Source organism: Balaenoptera musculus, chromosome 6, assembly GCF_009873245.2.
Source record: "Balaenoptera musculus isolate JJ_BM4_2016_0621 chromosome 6, mBalMus1.pri.v3, whole genome shotgun sequence".
Lineage (NCBI taxonomy): Eukaryota > Metazoa > Chordata > Mammalia > Artiodactyla > Balaenopteridae > Balaenoptera > Balaenoptera musculus.
Genome location: NC_045790.1, coordinates 106,248,328 through 106,268,535, shown reverse-complemented (window position 1 = coordinate 106,268,535; position 20,208 = coordinate 106,248,328). Strand labels below are relative to the sequence as shown.

At 37.4% G+C, this 20,208-nt stretch overlaps 1 protein-coding gene across 7 annotated transcripts in view; it reads right to left on the bottom strand.

The window, feature by feature from the left end:
• Window positions 1–20,208, bottom strand: part of GAPVD1 (GTPase activating protein and VPS9 domains 1) — a 73,049-nt gene that overhangs the window by 24,610 nt on the left and 28,231 nt on the right. For 4 of the 7 annotated variants that reach the window (XM_036854726.1, XM_036854729.1, XM_036854730.1 and 1 more), the window contains exons 4-13: window positions 19,205–19,291; window positions 17,129–17,263; window positions 16,793–16,982; window positions 12,979–13,139; window positions 10,605–10,734; window positions 9,381–9,506; window positions 7,246–7,419; window positions 4,879–5,019; window positions 3,692–3,826; window positions 3,109–3,228 (exon numbers count right to left, since the gene is read on the bottom strand). In XM_036854726.1, the coding sequence (XP_036710621.1) occupies window positions 3,109–3,228; window positions 3,692–3,826; window positions 4,879–5,019; window positions 7,246–7,419; window positions 9,381–9,506; window positions 10,605–10,734; window positions 12,979–13,139; window positions 16,793–16,982; window positions 17,129–17,263; window positions 19,205–19,291 (1,399 nt within the window). Of the gene's footprint in view, window positions 1–3,108; window positions 3,229–3,691; window positions 3,827–4,878; window positions 5,020–7,245; window positions 7,420–9,380; window positions 9,507–10,604; window positions 10,735–12,978; window positions 13,140–16,792; window positions 16,983–17,128; window positions 17,264–19,204; window positions 19,292–20,208 lie in introns of those variants that run through there. The other 3 variants (XM_036854731.1, XM_036854732.1, XM_036854733.1) reach the window with 2 other exon arrangements.

The window sequence follows — 20,208 nt, the reverse complement described above, 5'->3', positions numbered from 1 at the left end:
CGCATGCTGTGGAGCAACTAAGCCCGTGCGCCACAACTACTGAGCCCGCGTGCCGCAACTACTGAAGCCTGCGCGCCTAGAGCCACAACAAGAGAAGCCACTGCAACGAGAAGCCCGCACACTGCATCGAAGAGTAGGCCCTGCTCGCCACAACTAGAGAAAGCCCTCGCGCAGCAATGAAGACCCAATGCAGTCAATAAATAAATTAATAAATAAATTTAAAAAATGAGTAATACTACATTATACTACAAAACAAACTTGAACTTCTAAAGTACAATATTTTAAAACTACAGAGTAAAAGATGACTCCTCTAAGCATATGTCTAAACAACCAAAATCAGAGATATTAAAATATGCAGACTAAAACTTACAAATATATAAAAGAAACCATTCCTCTAAACTTTTTGACTCTGAGCTCTTTTTTTTTTTAAATAAATTTATTTATTTATTTATTTATTTTTGGCTGTGTTGGGTCTTCATTTCTGTGGAAGGGCTTTCTCCAGTTGCGGCGAGCGGGGGCCACTCTTCATCGCGGTGCACGGGCCTCTCACTGTCGCGGCCTCTCCCGTTGCGGAGCACAGGCTCCAGACGCGCAGGCTCAGCAGTTGCGGCTCACCGGCCTAGCCACTCCACGCCATGTGGGATCTTCCCGGACCGGGGCACGAACCCGTGTCCCCTGCATTGGCAGGCGGATTCCCAACCACTGCACCACCAGGGAAGCTTGAGCTCTTTTTTGATAATGAATAATAGTACTATTTTGCCATTTGATTTTCCTTTTGTTCTGTGTCTTATAATTACCTTCATCTTTAAAAATTAGAAATAGTGTATCATTATGAAAGCTTAGAATATCAGTTCTCAAAATTTTGGTCTTAGAACACTTCTACATTCTTAAAATTTTTTGACCCTAAAAGCTTACTTATGTTGGTTAAATCTAATGATATTTACCATATTAGAAATTAAAACTGAAAAGAATATATAAATAAAAATTTTTAACTTTTAATAAATTTTATATTAAAATTTTATGTTAATTCATTTACATATACTTATTAAATGATAACACAAATAACCCTTTTAAATGAAAAATAATTATATTTTCCAAAATAATAAACCAGAAGAGTGACACTTCTACATTTTTGCAAGTTCCTTCAATGTATAACTTTATAGAACACAGCTAGATTCTCATATCTGCTTCTGCTTTCAATCTGTTGCACATGTTGTTTTGGTTAAAGTATATATAAAGAAAAGCTGATCTCACAAAGATATGCAGGTAGAAAAGAGACAACATTTTAACAGCCTTTTCAGAAAACTGTGGATATTATTCTTTGATACTCTACCAAATCTTGCTAAGTAGTAGTTTTTTAAACCATTTGGAATCTGAAACCAAATCAGTGAACTTTTTGTACTCTGTTACATTAAAATTTAATTGGTCTGTCTTGCACTTTGAATGGATCTTTTACCCAAGCATGATTTTGTAACATCATACATTGATCATCTGGAAAATACTGGTTCAATTAGATATGCAGATCTTCCAAATATTGACACATTTCACCACATAACATCAAAAAAATGACATTCTTGATATCACCACCAATCTCACCAGAAAAGTTTTTAAATAGCAGGAAGCTGTCAAGCTCGTGGAGGTAGACACGAGTTTTCCAAAATTCTAATTTTTATCTGAAAGCTTGGATTTTATCATTGGTAACAAACTCTGTCCTGTCAGTTGTTTTCCTTGAAATGACAGGCTCATTTTGTTAATTTTCAAGAAATGCCTGCCAAATATCCAAGCATGAATAACTACAGTTTGTCATTCTTTCAAGTAAAAATGGTGTTTCATGAAAAACAAACAAGAAAAAAAAACAGCTACTTAGTTAGCTCTCAACTCAATCATATAAGTGCTTTTCCTTGAGACACTTCATCGTATTTCAGAATGCAGCAGAAATGCGTTAGGGGTACTTCCTATTCCTTCACAATATTAGATAGATGTGTACTCAAGGGTTGAGATATAGCATTAAATAATTTCTACCGCTTCATCAAAGACATTCATAAGTAAAATTTTTTTTTTTTTTTTAAACTGTGAGAGAAGAATACAGTGACCGCTAGTCTTGTCTGGTGCCACTGCCTTGCTTCATGCTAAGGCCTCAGCAAATTTACCCACCTTTGCAACGTCAATATGGTAGAAGGGACAATTACCTTTTATTACTGTGAAAACAGTTTTGCCCTCATACCTCCCCAGCCCCCAGAAATGTCTTAAGGGCCCTCAGTGGTCCATGGACACTACACTTGAAAACTGCTGGTTTAGAACAGTGGTTCTCAGTTGGGGCTATTTTGCCCCCTAAGGGATAATTTGGCAATGTCTGGGGACATTTTTAGTTTTCATCACTGCACGAGAGGGAGGGGGATGGTGTGCTTCTGACAGAGGCCAGAGATGCTGCTCGACAGCCTACAATGCACAGGACAGGCCCCCACAACAAAGAGTTACCTGGCCCAAAATGTCCATAGTGTTGAGGATAAAAAACTTTGGTTTAGAATAAACAAAAATGTAAAAAACAAAACAAAAAAAGTACTTCAAACCCAGTACCCAATATATAAAACCACTACTTACTAGCACTCTGGTACTTCTTCTCAGTGCTTTCTTTAGGATAGGTTTTTTAACATTTTATTATCTTATATATAAAATTCTTTAAAAATAAAATTTCCAAGTGGTATTATGTTCTAGGTATTTCTCCAAGTTATTTCATATTCTTTAAAGCATTTAAAAAATAGCTGTATAAGTTCTAATAAGTGGTTACATCAAAATTCACTTAGCCATTCTATTTTTCAGTTCTTAGGTTGGTTCTAATTTTCTGCCAATATAAATATTATGAAGAACATCTTTGTGCATAAGACTTTCTCCATACATGAACTGTTTCCTTATGACTGATTCCTCAAGTGGGATAACTGAACCAAATTTAGCATGTGAACCTTATTTTAAGGCTTTACACACATATTGCCAAACTACACCCTGAAGTGCTGCAACAGTTGATACCATCACCAGCAATGTGTTAAAGGCTGCCAGTTTCAGCCATGGATGTGATCATTTCTAAAAGTCACTCTCACTTCCCCTTCTTACCATGAGTTGCTTCATCCATGTCTGGACTAGTGACAGAATCTTTACCCCCAAAATCAGAGCTGCACTCAGATCTCAGGTCTTCAATCTTATTGGGAATATCCTCAGAGGTTGCACTTATGCCTTTAAAAAAAATGGTAAAAAATAAACAGCAAGAACAAAATAACCACATAAAAAGTATATGAATTTTGGAGAAATGTATATATTCTCACATTTTTTGTGTCTCAGTTCTTTACATGTGAGTTGTTTGGTATTATATCCTTTATTGTACAATTGCTTAAATATATTTACCTTGATTTGTACAACATAATCAGAATTATCATGCGATGTCTAAATACAGTAGCAGAGGCTACCAAGAACAGATAGAGTTATAGAGGGAACACACACAGACCATTTGTCAACTACTTTGACAGGCTCTATAACGGCACACATTAACTTCTCATAGATGCCAGGTCCCACAGAAATAACTGTTTCCTGGAAATTACTCATATCTTAAATAAAATACATCTCTTTGCTATCAACTTTATAAATGGGGAGGTGGGAACACACCTTCAAATCCTTATTCCTTAAAACAAGCCAGACATACCCGACACAACACTGAGGCCTGGTGTGCTGGGGCGGGAACTGACCTCCCTGACATCCGTATCATCAGATGTGCTACCCAGTCCTGAACAGCTCTCCAGTTCTTGTAGTCGCTCCTCCTGCTTTAGATCTGGGGCCTCTAAACAGAAAAAGTGAGGTATCACATTAGTGATTCTACTAGCACATCAGAGTTTCAGCTTTTGCAACCCAGAAGAAAAAAGCTACCAGGGCATGAATGAAATCAGTGTAAATAGACTTTTAAGTCTGGGCCAGTTAGCAAAGTTAGTTAGATCAAGTGTTAAAGAGGTCTAGGTTGTGATTTTCATCCTACATGTGCCAGTTCACTGTGCACAGATGAAAACTCTGCTTCCAGATCACTAATCTCATAGAGTATTCTATTGGTTAACAAGTAAACTAAACGAGAGAATACAGAAGAGCTTAGCATTAAATCAACCACTTTCTAAAAAATAACTCCTATGGATGTTCAATACTGAGCTAATCCTACTGTCTCCTTATGTAAAGGTTAGCATGTCTGAATGTGGTAACATTAAAAAACACATATCAAGATTGTTTCATTATTCTTGAACCAAGTGATCAAAAAGAAGGTAATTCAGATATATAGTTACTTATATTTGCATTCTGGTAGTTGACATTTAGTTGAAGACAAGGATTTATATTCATAATCAGAAAAAAAGCAGAAATGCAATACATAAGAGAAAGTACAAAATACTTTATATATGTTTATAATAATCCTGCACAAAATAATTCTCAGGATTCCAGAGCCTCAATGTCAATGCATTTCAAAAATACATTAAGTATCTTTGGGTCAAGTTCTCCAAATCTAAACATGCTTACCAGGCATCCAACCACTCAGAGTGGTTGTGTTAAGTTAGTGGGAGATACTGAACTCAATGTCCCACATAGAATCCTGATGAGTTACTAACGATTGCTTCCAAGATAAGTGAACAGAGTCAGAAAGCACCTGCCATCTTAGCCTATGCCATCCAACACTGCATTTTTTTCTTGATGGACAGAAAATACCCTAATTTTCCATTTGAAATTCTTAGCAATGTGATGGCCTCATACTTGTCAAATGTATATATGACAAAATGTACATAATATAGAAATTAGGATACCTTACATTTAAAATTTCTGTGCAAATCAAAAAGCAAACAATGACAGCATACTAACCTGAGTCACTTGGCAATACCTCTACACTCCAAGCTTCGCTTGTTGTCTCTGATATGGTAGAACCAGTGCAGGGGTCAAGAAGCACTGACCCTGAACCTGGCAGGCACAGTAAACTGCCTAACATGTTCTCTGCTGCTGCACCTGTATAACCAGTGGGGAGTAAAGGGTTAACAAACGTCCTCAGGGAAAGAGCAGTGATGATGGAAAAAAGCCAAACACTAAGCTAACAAAATCTCTCTACTCTACTCACAAGAAAGAAGACAAGGGAAGAGTAATTTCAATCAATAACACCACTAAAAACATAAATTTCCCACTTTGGTCACAATAACACAAGCTCCTTTTCATCAGTTTCCTACTGTTCACCTTAGTCTCCATCGAGAAAACACAGATCATTAGGACAAGTCATTTCAACTAGCTTTCACTTTGATTTTTAAGCAAATTTTACATGTCCCTAACATCTCTCTAATATTTATAGTCCTTCAGGGATTAAAAACACTCAAACAGAGACATTTAACCATAGGAAGTTATACTGGCCAAATATGTTTTCTTCTGGCACATCAGCCACATATTCAGAGCAATAAAATATATTTGCAGGAAAACACACATCTCCTCTGCAGCACTCATTCAACTGCAAATACAGCTTATTGCCCAAATACAGCTCACTGCCAGGAAAAATACTATTGTACTTTGACATCTGGAACAAAATAATGCAAAACCAATTGAGAAATCTATTTACACTACTTAAAAATACAAATAGAAAGATTAAACATTATTGTACACCTGTGTTAAAAATACTCAAGTTCAGAATGCTCCACTACTTCTGATTAAACCTAATAAAAGAACAATTTTATTTCAGTAGATGAAGAACCTTTGGAAAAACTGGTAAAAGGTACCTTTTAAAGATACGTCATGGTTACCAAGGGGGAAAGATGGGGGGAGGGATAAATTAGGAGTTTGGGATTGGCATATGCATACTGCCATATATGGAATAGATGGTCAACAGGGACCTACTGTACAGCAGAGGAAACTCTGCTCAGTGCTCTGTAATAACCTATATGGGGAACAAATCTGAAAAAGAATGGATATATGTATAACTGAATCACTTTGCTATACACCTGAAACTAAGACAACACTGTACTGATAAATCAACTATACTCCAATATAAAATAAAAATTAAATTCAAAAATTTAGAAAATAAAGATGCATCATGAAATAATTACAAATAAAATAATGTCTGGAACCTGCCTGATTAACCTGTGATTACATAATTGGGGGAGGGGATAACAAGGTGGGAGAAGAGATGAAACAAAACTGGCCATGTATGTATGTGTAATTGTTGAAGCTGAGTGATGGGTACATGGTGTTCATTACACTGTTCTCTCTTATATTTGTTTGAAATGTTCCATGATTTAAAAAGAAAATAAAGATGGTGATTACAAGACTGTATGAATCTTTCAGAACAGACAGAACAATATCCTAGAAAAGGTAACTTTTAACATATGTAAATTGTATCTCGATAAACTTGATATAAAAAAAAAAAGAATGGGCTTCCCTGGTGGGGCAGTGGTTGAGAGTTTGCCTGCCAATGCAGGGGACACGGGTTCGAGCCCTGGTCTGGGAAGATCCCACATGCCGCGGAGCAACTGGGCCCGTGAGCCACGACTACTGAGCCTGCGCATCTGGAGCCCGTGCTCCGCAACAAGAGAGGCCGTGACAGTGAGAGGCCCGCGCACCGCGATGAAGAGTGGACCCCGCTCGCTGGAACTGGAGAAAGCCCTCGCACAGAAACGAAGACCCAACACACCCAAAAATAAATAAATTAATTAATTAAAAAAGGAAAAGGAGGGGGGAAATTGATAAATGAAGATTAGCGTTACTAAAAAAAAAAAAAAAGAAAAAAAGAAAAAACTGGTCATTCTTTGGAACTGAATTAAACCTTCCAGAAGTAAATTCGGTTTTTAGAGAATCTCAGTATCATATTATTCTGAAAGATTTTATGGCTATAACCTGTAAGAATTTTCATGTTAAGGCAAGGTGTTTAGTCTCAAAAGAAGAATATGCTAATCATAGACTAAGAACGCATATACTATGCCCTGCAAACAAGAATTGACAAGAAGTTGATTCAAAAGATTGCTTTTTCTTTTTTGCAGGGGGAGGGGCACTTAAATGTAGACAGGGGAAAATAGTACCTATATTTAAATAAAGAAAAAAGAAATACACAAATGCCTTGTCACATACAATTACCTCAGTTTCCCAGTTACTGCTAACATACACACCATGTTTGTCAGAGCACTGAAGTTCCCTCCCATGAGGGGTGGGTGGATACGAATAAACAGCAATCTTCCAGGGACATTAAATAGCAGTTACCTGCGATTTCTTGCAAGCGATCTTCATCAATGTTAGGGTCAAAATCACTTCCCAAGACATCTGTACTCCACGTCTCACTCACTGTTTCTGATATATCCCTATCATCTGTCAGTCCCATCATGTCACGAATTTCAAACTTCCTTAGCTTATCATCGAGATTATCCTGGGTTGTAGCTATCAAAAACAAAATTAAGCACTTAAAAAATGGTAGCACAGCTATCATTTTTTATATCAACTTTAAAGACCTTTTTGTCTTTGAACTTCAAGTTACATATTTTAACATTAACACTCAGCACATAGTACTAAAACACTGAATTATTCCCTCACGGATGTACTCTTTCCCTCTCTGAATTGAGCTCTGCATATGTCCTCCCCCTTCCAGTAAATTAACTGGGGCCATCCATGCAATCAGTTGTCTCCCTGTCCTCTAGAGTGTGACTTTGGTCAAGAATTGGGATATATTCCCCTTTCTCTGAATTTGCACAGGCCTGGCTCCTTGCTTTGTCCAAAAGGTAAGGAGGAAGTGTGCCAGGTGTGAGGTTAGGCCTCAAGAGAGACCTTAGAAACCTCTGCTCTCTCTCATCCTTGGTTCTCTCATGAGGACAAGATGAAACCAGTCTGCTGGAGGATGAGGAACCACATGGAACAAAGCAAAGGTCATCCTAGACGAGCCAGCTCCCCAGTGACCAACGGACCCCCAGTTAAGATTAGCAGAGCTCCCTACTCAACCACTGATGATGAGAGATGCATGAATGAGCCCGGTCCAAATCAGAACCACCACCTGGCTGACCCACAGACTTGAGAGCAAAAATAAATGTTTACTGTTTTAAGGCACCACGTTTTGGGGTGGTTTGTTACGTAGCATTATTGTGGCAATAATTAACAGATAAACCCATACCAAAAAACAAAAAAACAAAAAACGCGAAGCCTTAACCACTGGACCACCAGGGAAGTCCCCACTCACTTCTGAACCTAGTATTTCACGAGTGTAGACTGCCAAGCACCCATATCAGAATCACCTAGAGGGCTTGTTAAAGAGGCGATATTCTTTCTACCTTAAGCTAATACAATTTTAGGTTTCTGTTATCTGCAGAAATTTTAATCCTAAATAATACAGTGACAAACTGATCCAGTAAAAACACAGCATTACTTTTATTCACCCCACACATAACCCAATTGGCAATACTCTTTTCCTTTCCAAAAACAGACTGATCCAGGATTTCTAGAAATGAGACATGGGAAATGCCTTTTTTTTCCCTCTAACTCCCCAGGTGATTTTTACACACACTAAAGTCACTGCCTCAAAGCCAGTTGAGGGCATCTGCCCCCAACATTCCTGTGAAAGCCACCACTGATCTTTAAATGAACAAATCCAAAGGACTTTTTCATATTAATCTTCCTAAAGCACAAAAGGGATCCACCTACTTTTCGTCCTTACCTCACCCTATTACCCTACTTGACAGTTCCTGAGTAAGTACTATGGTTTCCCACCTCCCTGACTTGCTGATACTACTATTCCTTCACCTAGAATATCTCTAGTTTCAGCCAATGCAATGCCAGCCAGGCTTTGAGGTTATTATTTTCTCCCAATAAGCTTTTCCCTACACTTTCAACCACATGTATTTCTCACTCAGAACTGCCAAAGCACTTTTATGATAATTTTAATCATTTGTGTACCATTCTCTCCCTATTCTAAGTTCCTTGAGCTCTGAGTATTTATCTTAGCATCCCTTAAAAATTTAATATTACAGAATTGAAATACCAAATATTACAGAATTCAAGCAATTCATTTTAATTATTCTATGTAATTTTAGCCTGAATAATCCACTTAGCAACTAAACACATTTTTTTTTTTTTTTTTTTGGCCGAGCCGCGAGGCTTGCAGGATCTTGGTTCCCCAACCAGGGACTGAATCTGGGCCACCGCAGTGAAACTGCTGAGTCCTAACCACTGGACCGCCAGGGAATTGCCAACTAAACACATTTTTAAGAACTGAAGGAACTATGAGTAAATGCAAGTTTAATGGTCATTACATAATCAACTGAACACAGCCAACTTACATGGAAACAGATTGTTTATTCTGCAACCAGGTAAATTCTTTGCTGCTTGAACAGCTGAATTCAACCTCACTTTACCTTGCTCATGCTCTAACAGCTGTAGAGCTTCAACTCCATTACTCCCAGAAGGTCCTGCTCCAAGTTCTGAAACAGATTCCCCTTCCAGGTCTAGTGAGGATACTGAATTAGAACGATTTGAAGGACCTAGAGAAACATTTATACTGTGAGTGAGCTTTTTTTGACAGTCATGAGCCACCATGTAATTTTTCATGCCTTGATAAGAGACTAAAAAGACTGATTAAAGTGCTTTTAATGCTGTTACACCCTATAAATAAACACGCCCTTTAAGCCAGAAATTCTGCTTTTAGAAACTTATCCTAAGGAACTAATCAAAAATTCACCTAAGGTCGCTTGTTGCAGTGCTTCTTACAATGTCTGAAAAGTGAAAGCAATCTACATGTGTAATCACAGAAGAATGTTTAAATAAATTATGATAAATGCCCATTTGAAGTTAAAGAAAATAGCCATTAAAAACCATGTTATTTAAGAATGCTAAATTACAAAGGGAAATGTTACTGTTATATTGTTAAACAAAAAAAGGTTACAAAACAGCGTAAGCCTAATTTTGCTATAAAAAAACCAAAATGTTAACTGTTATTAATAGAATGGTAAGGTCACAGATGGTTCAATTTTTCCTTCATTTTCTAGAATGAATGTACACTACTTATGTTTTCAAAAGTGAGAAATAAAGGAAAAGTTATTACCATTTATGTTTATTTTAAAATGTTAGTCAAATTGAAACTTTTTCATTAAAAAAGCTTGTCCTAGCACATGGAGTAACATATTCTCACTTTACAATCTTGCCTTTTAATTTTCTTTTTTATTCCTATCCTACTTCCATTGTATCTTTCTGCTTCATTAAAACATTAGCAGTATACACAACACCCTGAAATACTAGTGAGTCCATTTTTTTCCATTTAGACATGCATTATATCCCTCTAAAGGAGCTCTACAAGCTTTGGTATATGTTAGTACTAGTGAAATAAAACTTGGTATTATTCAAGTCTCAATGCAGACTTAGATCGTCTCCATTTTATGTGACCAAAGGTCTCGTGCAATCTCAATTTTATTCAAAGAAACAATCTTTACAGCCAACTGTTCAAGATCATTAGAGGAAAACTTCATTACTCTCCTCAGTGAGAGGCACAGGTGGCATAATTGTAATTTTTAAGGCTCCTTTAAAGAACACAAAACAAAATATTACTTGAATCACACAACTCCTTGAATGAAGTAACCCTTCACCTTCAGATATTCCTTCCAGATTATCACTGCAGAGGGAAAAGCGCAAGGTTTTATCAGGTTTACCGTGGAGTTTGTTTTCATCGACAGGGACATCTCCTTGTCCTCCATCTGAAAGCTGCATGTTTAGGACCTGAAAAATAAAATGCCATTAGTTTATCACAACTGAGAGATTACTGATAAGAAAACAAACCATGGCAAATGCATATTTAAGTTCATCTTAATATTAAATTATCATTTTTAACTGAAAACCCATTTATAGGGCTCCAATCAAGTTTTTAAGTATCCCTGGGATAAAAGTGTACCAGTTAGAAGAACTGAACCTATGTCTTTCCATCACCCTACCAGTTTCAGCAACTGAACAGGCAATTGGACATTGATGAGCAATGATTAGGATTGCAGGAGTCGGAGGCTTCAGACTCAGCAGTCTGGTCCTCCCAGTTCTGCCATGGGCCAACTATGTAAACTTGGATAAGTTTTTTAAGCTCTCTGAGCCTCATCTTCTTCATCTATAAAATGGTGATAGTAACAGTATATATGCCATGGAGTTGTTGAGGATTAAATAAAAAGATGCACGTTATGTGCATTTGGCACAGTAAAGTGACCTATTAATTTTGTGTGCATTTTTCTAAAAGTTAATAAACTAATTAATAGGAAAAAAACGTGTAAACAAATTATTCTGTAGGCACCAGAATTAATCAGCCTAGTTAGAACCTCCACTTGATCACCATACACACAGCCACAAAGTCCATACCAGAAGCCGAAGTATGACTTCTATGCCACATCTAGCTTAGAGCGGATTGCCTTTTTACAGAGCTTTCTATCTGTTAGATGATTTCCAAATAACAATTACTTCTCACTCCCCACAAACCTCATAACTCAGCTCTGTATGTGTATCTCCAACTTAATGAAGAACTGAGTGCTTTGCTGGATGTCACAGCATGTATTAAGCACACCTGGAACTTGAACTCACAGCCACTGGGTTCCTAGGCTGCTGTTGGAATGTGAAGAACAGTGTCCTCAATTAAAAGGAAAAAACAACACAAAGCCAAAAAAAAAAAAAAACAAACCCTTAAGGTGCTGTTTTGACTCCGCATTTAAGTAAGTAAATTAAAGGTTTTCTAATGGCTCTATATATTTACTCATGTGATGCTTTTAAAAGGTCATTTTAAAATAGAATCTTTTCCCTATTTGCTTGAAATTAAATGCAGACATAAAGATTTTACATTTTGTATTTTTAAGATAACTTGAAACTTCACACTCATCAGAGTGAGCAATGTGCAATGAATCTTCAGGAAAAATCCATCTAAAGGCCTCAAGAGTGGTATGAATTAACGAAAACAAAAAGGATCATACCACAGTCTAGATATTTCCCTGCACAGGAATGCTGGCGGCTGTCTTCAAGGCTGCCACTGGGGTGGGGGTCGGGGGACGGTAACAGGGGGAGTAAAATGCCACAGACTCTCTTACTGAAACACAGCAGTTCTTTTCCTCATTAAGCAGTCTCCTGGTTGCCACAAGTTTATTACATTCTAGAGTTCCTAAAAAGCTGATTCTGACAGTTTTTGCCAGCTTATTCACTTTGAATGTGTGTGGGGGGACAGGGTTGTGGATTTTGATGGTCCTCTTTCCTACAAGTCACGCCGCTTAATCAATCACCATCATCACTGTATCAACCACTATAACTGGTCCCTTCTTCCCAGGCCAGGAATAGGCTTTGTTGAATAATAAGCAGGCACTGCTGAAGGTAAGAAAATGCTTCTTTCTCAAGAGGTCACAATCTATGAGAAGAGGCTCCTATGTTTAGAGTCAAAACTTCTTTCCTCTTGCCTCTGTCCCAAGCTCTTCTGTTTACAAATATCTTAAAACTGATTCTCATATCCCCAACCCCATTTCCTTAAAATATTTTACTTAGTTTTCCTTTCAATTATCTCTTCCATTTCTTCCCAACCAGCCAAAGAACAGAAATTATTTCTAAATACTGTTTGGCTCTTTAAAGCAGGAATACCACTACTATATCATTAAAAAGAAAAGAAACATAAAATATTTCCTACAGGTCACTGTAGAAGTCTCCTCAATTTCCATAACACAATTTCCTGGCTTCCTGCCTCTTCTACTACTATTAGGAAAATGCCTTTTGGTATGGGTCTGGTTACCAACTACAGTGCCACAGGTTTATTAATGTGAAGGACCTCCAGAACTGTTAATAGGGAGTTGAGCATTTGATGGGGTATCATGGCAGACCCACTGAAGATAATGAAAAATATTTGTTAAATGTATACTGATTTATAGAAGCAAGTGACCTTTACTGAGAAGAAAAGAATCTGAAGTTCTTAACAGTAATAGCGACAAGTTAAGTGTAACAATACAGTCATACCTCATTTTCTGACATCATCCCTGGAGTAAGCTGGGGACCTGTTCCTAAGGAAATGACCAACACCTCTTCTGGCTGCACTTCCTGGATGGTTTCTTGAGCTGATCCTTCATGGTCCATATGTAAGTCCATTAGAACATTGGTGCGGCTTCTGCTCCGAGTTGCTAATAAAAAAATTTCAAGTAAGATAATTTACAGAAAAAGACAAAATGAAGAAAATGGCACATTAATACAAAAATATATTTTCTACTAATGTAGAACATTTGCACATGCACAAAAAAAGAGTGGTGAGAATATGAATTAAAAAAGAAAAAACAACCCATATTTCCCAGCTACTCTACTAATGACTAATACAAATTCTCCTTCAAAACTGATCAACAGAAACAATGAACCATGTTCACCTGGCAGGGAGTGACACACAGTTTACACCTGCAGAACAGCAAACACGTCCCAATCAATTTAAGACTTGGGAGTGACAAGAAAAGTTATTCCTTATCTTTTCAAGGTATAATATCTTCAACTATTTCTCCTACAAAATGATTTAACTGCCACAGGTCTCCCATACTAATAACTAAACTTAAAAGCATTAGAAAATTTCATATAGAAATCTGATAGCCATAAAAAGTTATACACGTTGGCAACTGCTGACAAAACCAGAATCAGTTTTTGAAAACACAGTTTTTCCTGAAATGTATTAACCTCTTCCTAAAGATGCAGAAGAGTTCTCTTTGTTTGAATATAAGTTTCCTTTCTGCTTTATGGGAACATTCTAAATTAATGAAGGATCTAATTACTTGGGGGTGTTTTCCCCTACTTATAAGTAAATAAGTAATACCTTTTTCTAAAGTAATCCATCCTATAGATCTTACAAGAACTTTTGTTTTTGGTGGGTTTTTGTGTTTGTTTGTTTGTTTGTTTTGTTTTTTGGCTGCACTGAGCGGCCTGTGGGATCTTAGTTCCCCAACAAGGATCGAACCCGGGCCCTCGGTAGTGAAAGTACGGAGTCCCAACCACTGGACGGCCAGGGAATTCCCTTACAAGAACTTTTGGAAACTGAAAGATTTAGATAGCTTGTGACAATTTCTCTATGAACTTTAGTCCTCTGTGATAAGTGTCAGGTTTTTGTCAGAGGACAATAAGATTCAATACATCCAGAATACTAAATAGATACTCTTTCAGGGCAAATAAAAGTGCAGACATGAAGCACAAACACTCAATTATAATAAAAGTCTTTCAACTTCAGTTTCGGTGAAAGCTGACCTACTTGAAGACAGAACTATAAACAATCATGTTCTCTCCACAATGCTGTAGATCAGTTCATCAATCACTCTTACTTTCAAAACTCAAAGCACACATCAACTTCCAAAAGTCTAAAACAGGTTCACTAACACCTTTCTTTGCTGACCCTCACTGTCTCCTCTTGAATTGTAAACTTAACTTCAACTTTATGAACAACTACGTGAATCTTAAGGAACAAACTTTATAATTTATAAAAATGCAAGTAATCAAAATTCATGTACCAATTTACATAAAGCAAAAGCAACATGCACATGGAGCAAAATTTCATAAACTATTTCTTAAATAGAAGTTACATAAGAAAAGGAACAGCCTATTACCCACCAAAAGGGGTTACTAGAGTAATATGAGCAGTAAGATTGGTAGCTAAGGAACCCCAGGCAGTTATGGCTGCGAACTGTTGTCCTGGGTTGCGAAAGCATTAAACAGAAAGAAAATCAACCCTCTGAATAATGGACACATTTTTTAAAATATGAAATAAGTTCAATGACCAGGTCACATGATTATACAAAATAATACTGGGCAAACATCTGAAATTTACTTTCCATTATACTCTTATTTAATGAATGACACTCTGGATGAAAAGAAACGAAAGAACACGAGTGAATCATGGAAAAAAAAATCTCTGGTTTTTCCAAAAGTCATTTATTTCTTCATGTTAAAAAAGTGCTAATAGCCTATAATATTAAAAATCATTGAATGTCAAGTTTCTTTTTTTTTTTCTATTTTTAATTCTGAAAATTGACGTTTTGAGATGATGAAAGCCAAAGACTTGAAGAATATGATGCCACATTCCTGTTGATAATATTATTCCATATTATGTTAAAAGTAAGGTAGATTAATTTTAAGAAACTGACAATTCTTAACAAGTCAGCTCCTGGGAGTTTAAAAATGAAATCCCATTCTTCAGAATGTATAAAATATAATAACTATTCATGCCCACTAACTGCTGCTGAGCTCCTCATGACCGTTAAAAAGTTGGCCCTAAAATACTCTGCTCCCTTGGTCTAAACACTCTCTCTGTGTCTTGTTTACTTTGTCTAACTTCCATTCATCTTCCAAGAGAAAGCGCAGCCTTCACCTGCTCCCGGATCTTCTCCTGACAGCATCACCACACCGCTGAGTTAGGTGTCCCCATAACCCTCTATGCTTATCTCCATCAGACACTCAGTACACTGAAGGGTACTGGTCTCTTCTCATTCTCCCCAACTGGACTATCAGCAACTAACCTAAGTGTAAGGGCATGACTTAAGGGTCTTTGTATCACCAGTGTTGAACACAGTGCCCTGCCTGCAGGACAGTGATCAGACCACTTTTTGTGTCGATTTTTTGCATGAATTAAATGTGAAAGAACATTTAGAAAATGCTTACCCTGTGCCTGGTACATAGTATACATATGCTTAATTTGTTTGTGGATTTATATAGATATCATTACAGATTATATAGATTTATTATAGATAAATGTTTACTAAGGAAATAAGGCTTAATTAAACCTATTTCTTAAAATTGACAAAACAGAAGTTTTGCCTTATTTTATAAAATAACAAAGATCTTAACTCAGTCAATAAAAGACTGGCTATTAATAATAATGAAAAGGGGCTTCCGTGGTGGCGCAGTGGTTGAGAATCTGCCTGCCAATGCAGGGGACACGGGTTCGAGCCCTGGTCTGGGAAGATCCCACATGCCGTAGAGCAGCTGGGCCCGTGAGCCACAATTACTGAGCCTGCCTGTCTGGAGCCTGTGCTCCGCAACAAGAGAGGCGGCGACAGTGAGAGGCCCGCGCACCGCGATGAAGAGTGGCCCCCGCTTGCCACAACTGGAGAAAGCCCTTGCACAGAAACGAAGACCCAACACAGCCATAAATAAATAAATTAATAAAAATAATAATAATAATAATGAAAAAAGAATAACTATATATTTTCAACTTTACTGATAGAAATTTCTAAAATAATATTATTTTATTATATTATTTAGAACTCTGTGGAAAGAACAGGGCTACATAATTCAAATGATGACTTACAGTAAACAAAGTATCTTGTAAGTGGCATGATTCCAATTAATTATGACAAGTATGTCTAGATAAAGCTAAAGCCTGGGCTTCTCTGGTGGCGCAGTGGTTCAGAATCCGCCTGCCAATGCAGGGGACACAGGTTCGAGCCCTAGTCCAGGAAGATCCCACATGCCGCAGAGCAACTACGCCCGTGCGCCACAACTACTGAGCCTGCGCTCTAGGGCCTGTGAGCCACAACTACTGAAGCTCACGCACCTAGAGCCCGTGCTCCGCAACAAGAGAAGCCACCGCACTGAAGAGTAGCCCCCACTCGCCGCAACTAGAGAAAGCCCTCACGCAGCAACAAAGACCCAAGGCAGCCAAAAAAAATTGAATTACCACCAGTAAAAATGAAGAGAAGAACTTTTCCAAATTATTTAAAACTATATTCCCAAATGCTAAGCAATAACAAAGGCTAAGAAAGAAATATTAAATTTAAAGGAAAGCCTCAATATGAGAAATTCTCTTTACCTATAGGCAATCGATTCTTTTTATTTGCTGGAGTGGTTGCTGGAGACAGCTGAGGAGTACTGTAGGGAGTCATTTCCAAACTGCTGCTTTTTCCTGGCTTTGCCTGGGGTAGGTTTGCCAATAAATTGTCAAGAGCCATTCTATCTTCTCTCAGTTGATCTCCAGACATCACACTCTTCATAAAATTCACCTGGCAAAAGTAAAAGGACATTTAGCTTATGAAATCAATTTTTCAAACACAATATATATTTCTCACACAATGTACTCATCTATGACTCTGCCCATGTTCAGATAAATGACTTTTGAGAAAGTCCTATTAAAGAATAAAGCCATTACCAGAGTAATAAGCTGACTGTAGGTTATATAAACTACAGTTCTGCTCAACCCTTCCAGAAGATTAACGGAGGACATTGGCGGGGTCTCCACTGCACGGCCTCCAATCACCACATCAAGGAAAGCAGCAACACAGCTCTGTTCAAACAGGAGAAAAAAATCACAGTGAAATACTTCCTCTTTAAAGTAAGGGAACAGGGACTTCCCTGGTGGTGCAGTGGTTAAGAATCCACCTGCCAATGCAGGGGACATGGGTTTGAGCCCTGGTCTGGGAAGATCCCATATGCCATGGAGCAACTAAGCCCGTGCACCACAACTACTGAGCCTGCGCTCTAGAGCCCGCAAGCCACAACTACTGAGCCCACGTGCCACAACTACTGAAGCCCGTGTGCCTAGAGCCAATGCTCCGCAACAAGAGAAGCCACCACAATGAGAAGCCCGCGCACCACAATGAAGAGTAGCCCCCGCTCGCCGCAACTAGAGAAAGCCTGTGTGCAGCAACCAAGACCCAATGCAGCCAAAAATAAATAAATAAATAAATTTATTAAAAATAAATAAATAAAGGGAACAAAATTTCTGATTGAGGTGGACAAGCATGTAGAAAGTTTTTCTTCTTGAAAATTATATTAAACCTAACATTTAAAAAAATTAAACTCTCTATGAACTGATATAAAATAATCTCCAAGATATTCTGGTATATGAAACAAACATGAGGCAGACAGTGCACACAGTCCTACCATTCACAATTAGGAAAATATATTACGAATTTGCTTGTATACATACAGACATCTTGAAGGACACACAAAAGATTGATAACATGAAGAACATTTAGGGAGGAAATGAAGGTTAGAGATCAGAGGTGGAAGGGAAACTTCACTATCTAACCTTTGAATTTTATGTTGAATGTACAGCCTACTCAAAGTATGATAAATTAAATTTTTTTTATTTTTTAAAATATTTATTTATTTATTTATTTGGCTGTGCCGGGTCTTTAGTTGCAGCACACGGAATCTTCACTGTGGCGTGTGGGATCTTTTAGCTGCAGCACGTGAGATCTTTAGTTGTGGCATGCAGCATCTAGTTCCACCACCAGGGATCGAACCCACGCCCTCTGCATTGGGAGCGTGGTGTCTTAACCACCGACCACCAGGGAAGTCCCTTAAATTTTTATTTAGTTATACCAACTGAACAATGCTATGTTAACTTATGAAATACACTTAAAATTATACATTTATTGCTGATTCATACATCCACAGACTTGATTTAGTGACAATTTTTTTAAATCAAACGTTTTTGTTTGTTTTTTTTTAAATTTTATTTATTTTTTGGCTACGTTGGGTCTTTGTTGCTGCACGCAGGCTTTCTCTAGTTGTGGTGAGCGGGGGCTACTCTTCATTGCAGTGCGCGGGCTTCTCATTGCGGTGGCTTCCCCTGTTGTGGAGCATAGGCTCCAGGCGCGCGGGCTTCAGTAGTTGTGGCTTGCGGGCTCTAGAGCGCAGGCTCAGTAGTTGTGGTGCATGGGCTTAGTTGCTCCGCAGCATGTGGGATCTTCTCGGACCAGGGCTCGAACCCATGTCCCCTGCATTGGCAGGTGGATTCTTAACCACTGCACCACCAGGGAAGGCCCTAAATCAAACTTTTAAAAATAATCTTAATAGCTCTTTGGCTCTCATTACAATGGCATCTCCTCAACATTTCTATAAGTGAGAATTAGTAATCTTTTTTTTTTAATTGAAGTATAATTGGTGTTTATATATATATTTTTTGAGAATTAGTAATCTTTGATGACACCTTCCTTTATTTTCTTAATTAATTTTTATTGGAGTATAGTTGCTTTACAATGCTTTGTTAGCTTCTGCTGTACAGCAAAGTGAATCTGCTATACAGATGACATCTTCCTTTAAATGCTGCTGATCCAACACTGTATCCTCTATAGCCAAACCAAGGGTAATTGAAAAGAGTATTTAATTTACACATCACCTAGGGACAAGATTTAATAAGGAGAACAGTTAGGTTCACTAATACTTTAGCAGAACTTTCTATCAACAGTACTTCACACGACATAGTATTCACTCTTACTTTGTCAAATTTTCCAAGGCTGCTCTTTGTCCGGGGATCTCCCTCTTCGGAGCCAGTCATTGCTAATTGCTGCAAAAGGCGGCCAACCTGCAACCCAGAGCAGAGGTGGGAAGACATAGGCTGTAGACACTTACACAGTCCTCACTGTGAAAGCACTTCCATTCCATTCTATAAATCTATTTCATAAGAATATTAACACACTAAAGGGATAACTAATAAGAACCTGCTGTATAAACAAAATAAATAAAATTAAATTAAAAAAAAAAAAAAAAAGAATATTCACACCACCTGACCAGGCATACAAAATAGGATACCAAATAAAATGTGCATCTTGTCTATGTCAGCTTTTACTATATTTTATTACATTTAGATTGAGTTATAAAGAATAAGTAGGAAATTTTGCTTTGTCTTTAATGCACATTACTACAACATTAGGAAATGAAGGTACACACCTTTGTTTCTGCTGCTGTACTTTTCATGTGTTTAGAAATTTAATTAATTTGTAAAAGCTGACTCAAACTATCTCAAGTTATTATTAAGTACTTTTCCCTAGAGTTCATAAAGTACTCAAGGTAAATTTTTTTTCTAGACTTAAAAGCAAAGAATTCCTTCAGAACATAAGCTGTTTTGAAAGTAAATATTAATTCACAGAGCCAGTTCCTTACTGCCAAAAGTGAACTGTTACTCCACTCTCTCTAAAGACACTTTGCTGAAAGTTATTATCATACAGCATCATCTTCATACCTAGGACAATCCCCCCTTTTACTCATTTTGAAAAGATGTGATTCAACCTCCAATGGAATGACAAAAATAAAACTATAACAACATTATCATAAGAATAAATTTAGTGTTTCAGAGATGATAAAAAATTTTTATTTCAGGGATGCCTATATAGTTAATTTCTAAACACCCCAATATGATAGAACTGATCATGAAAAAAAAGCTTATCATTAAAAAAAAAATCATCCAAAGACAAGACATATTCTATTCCAAATAAACTGTCT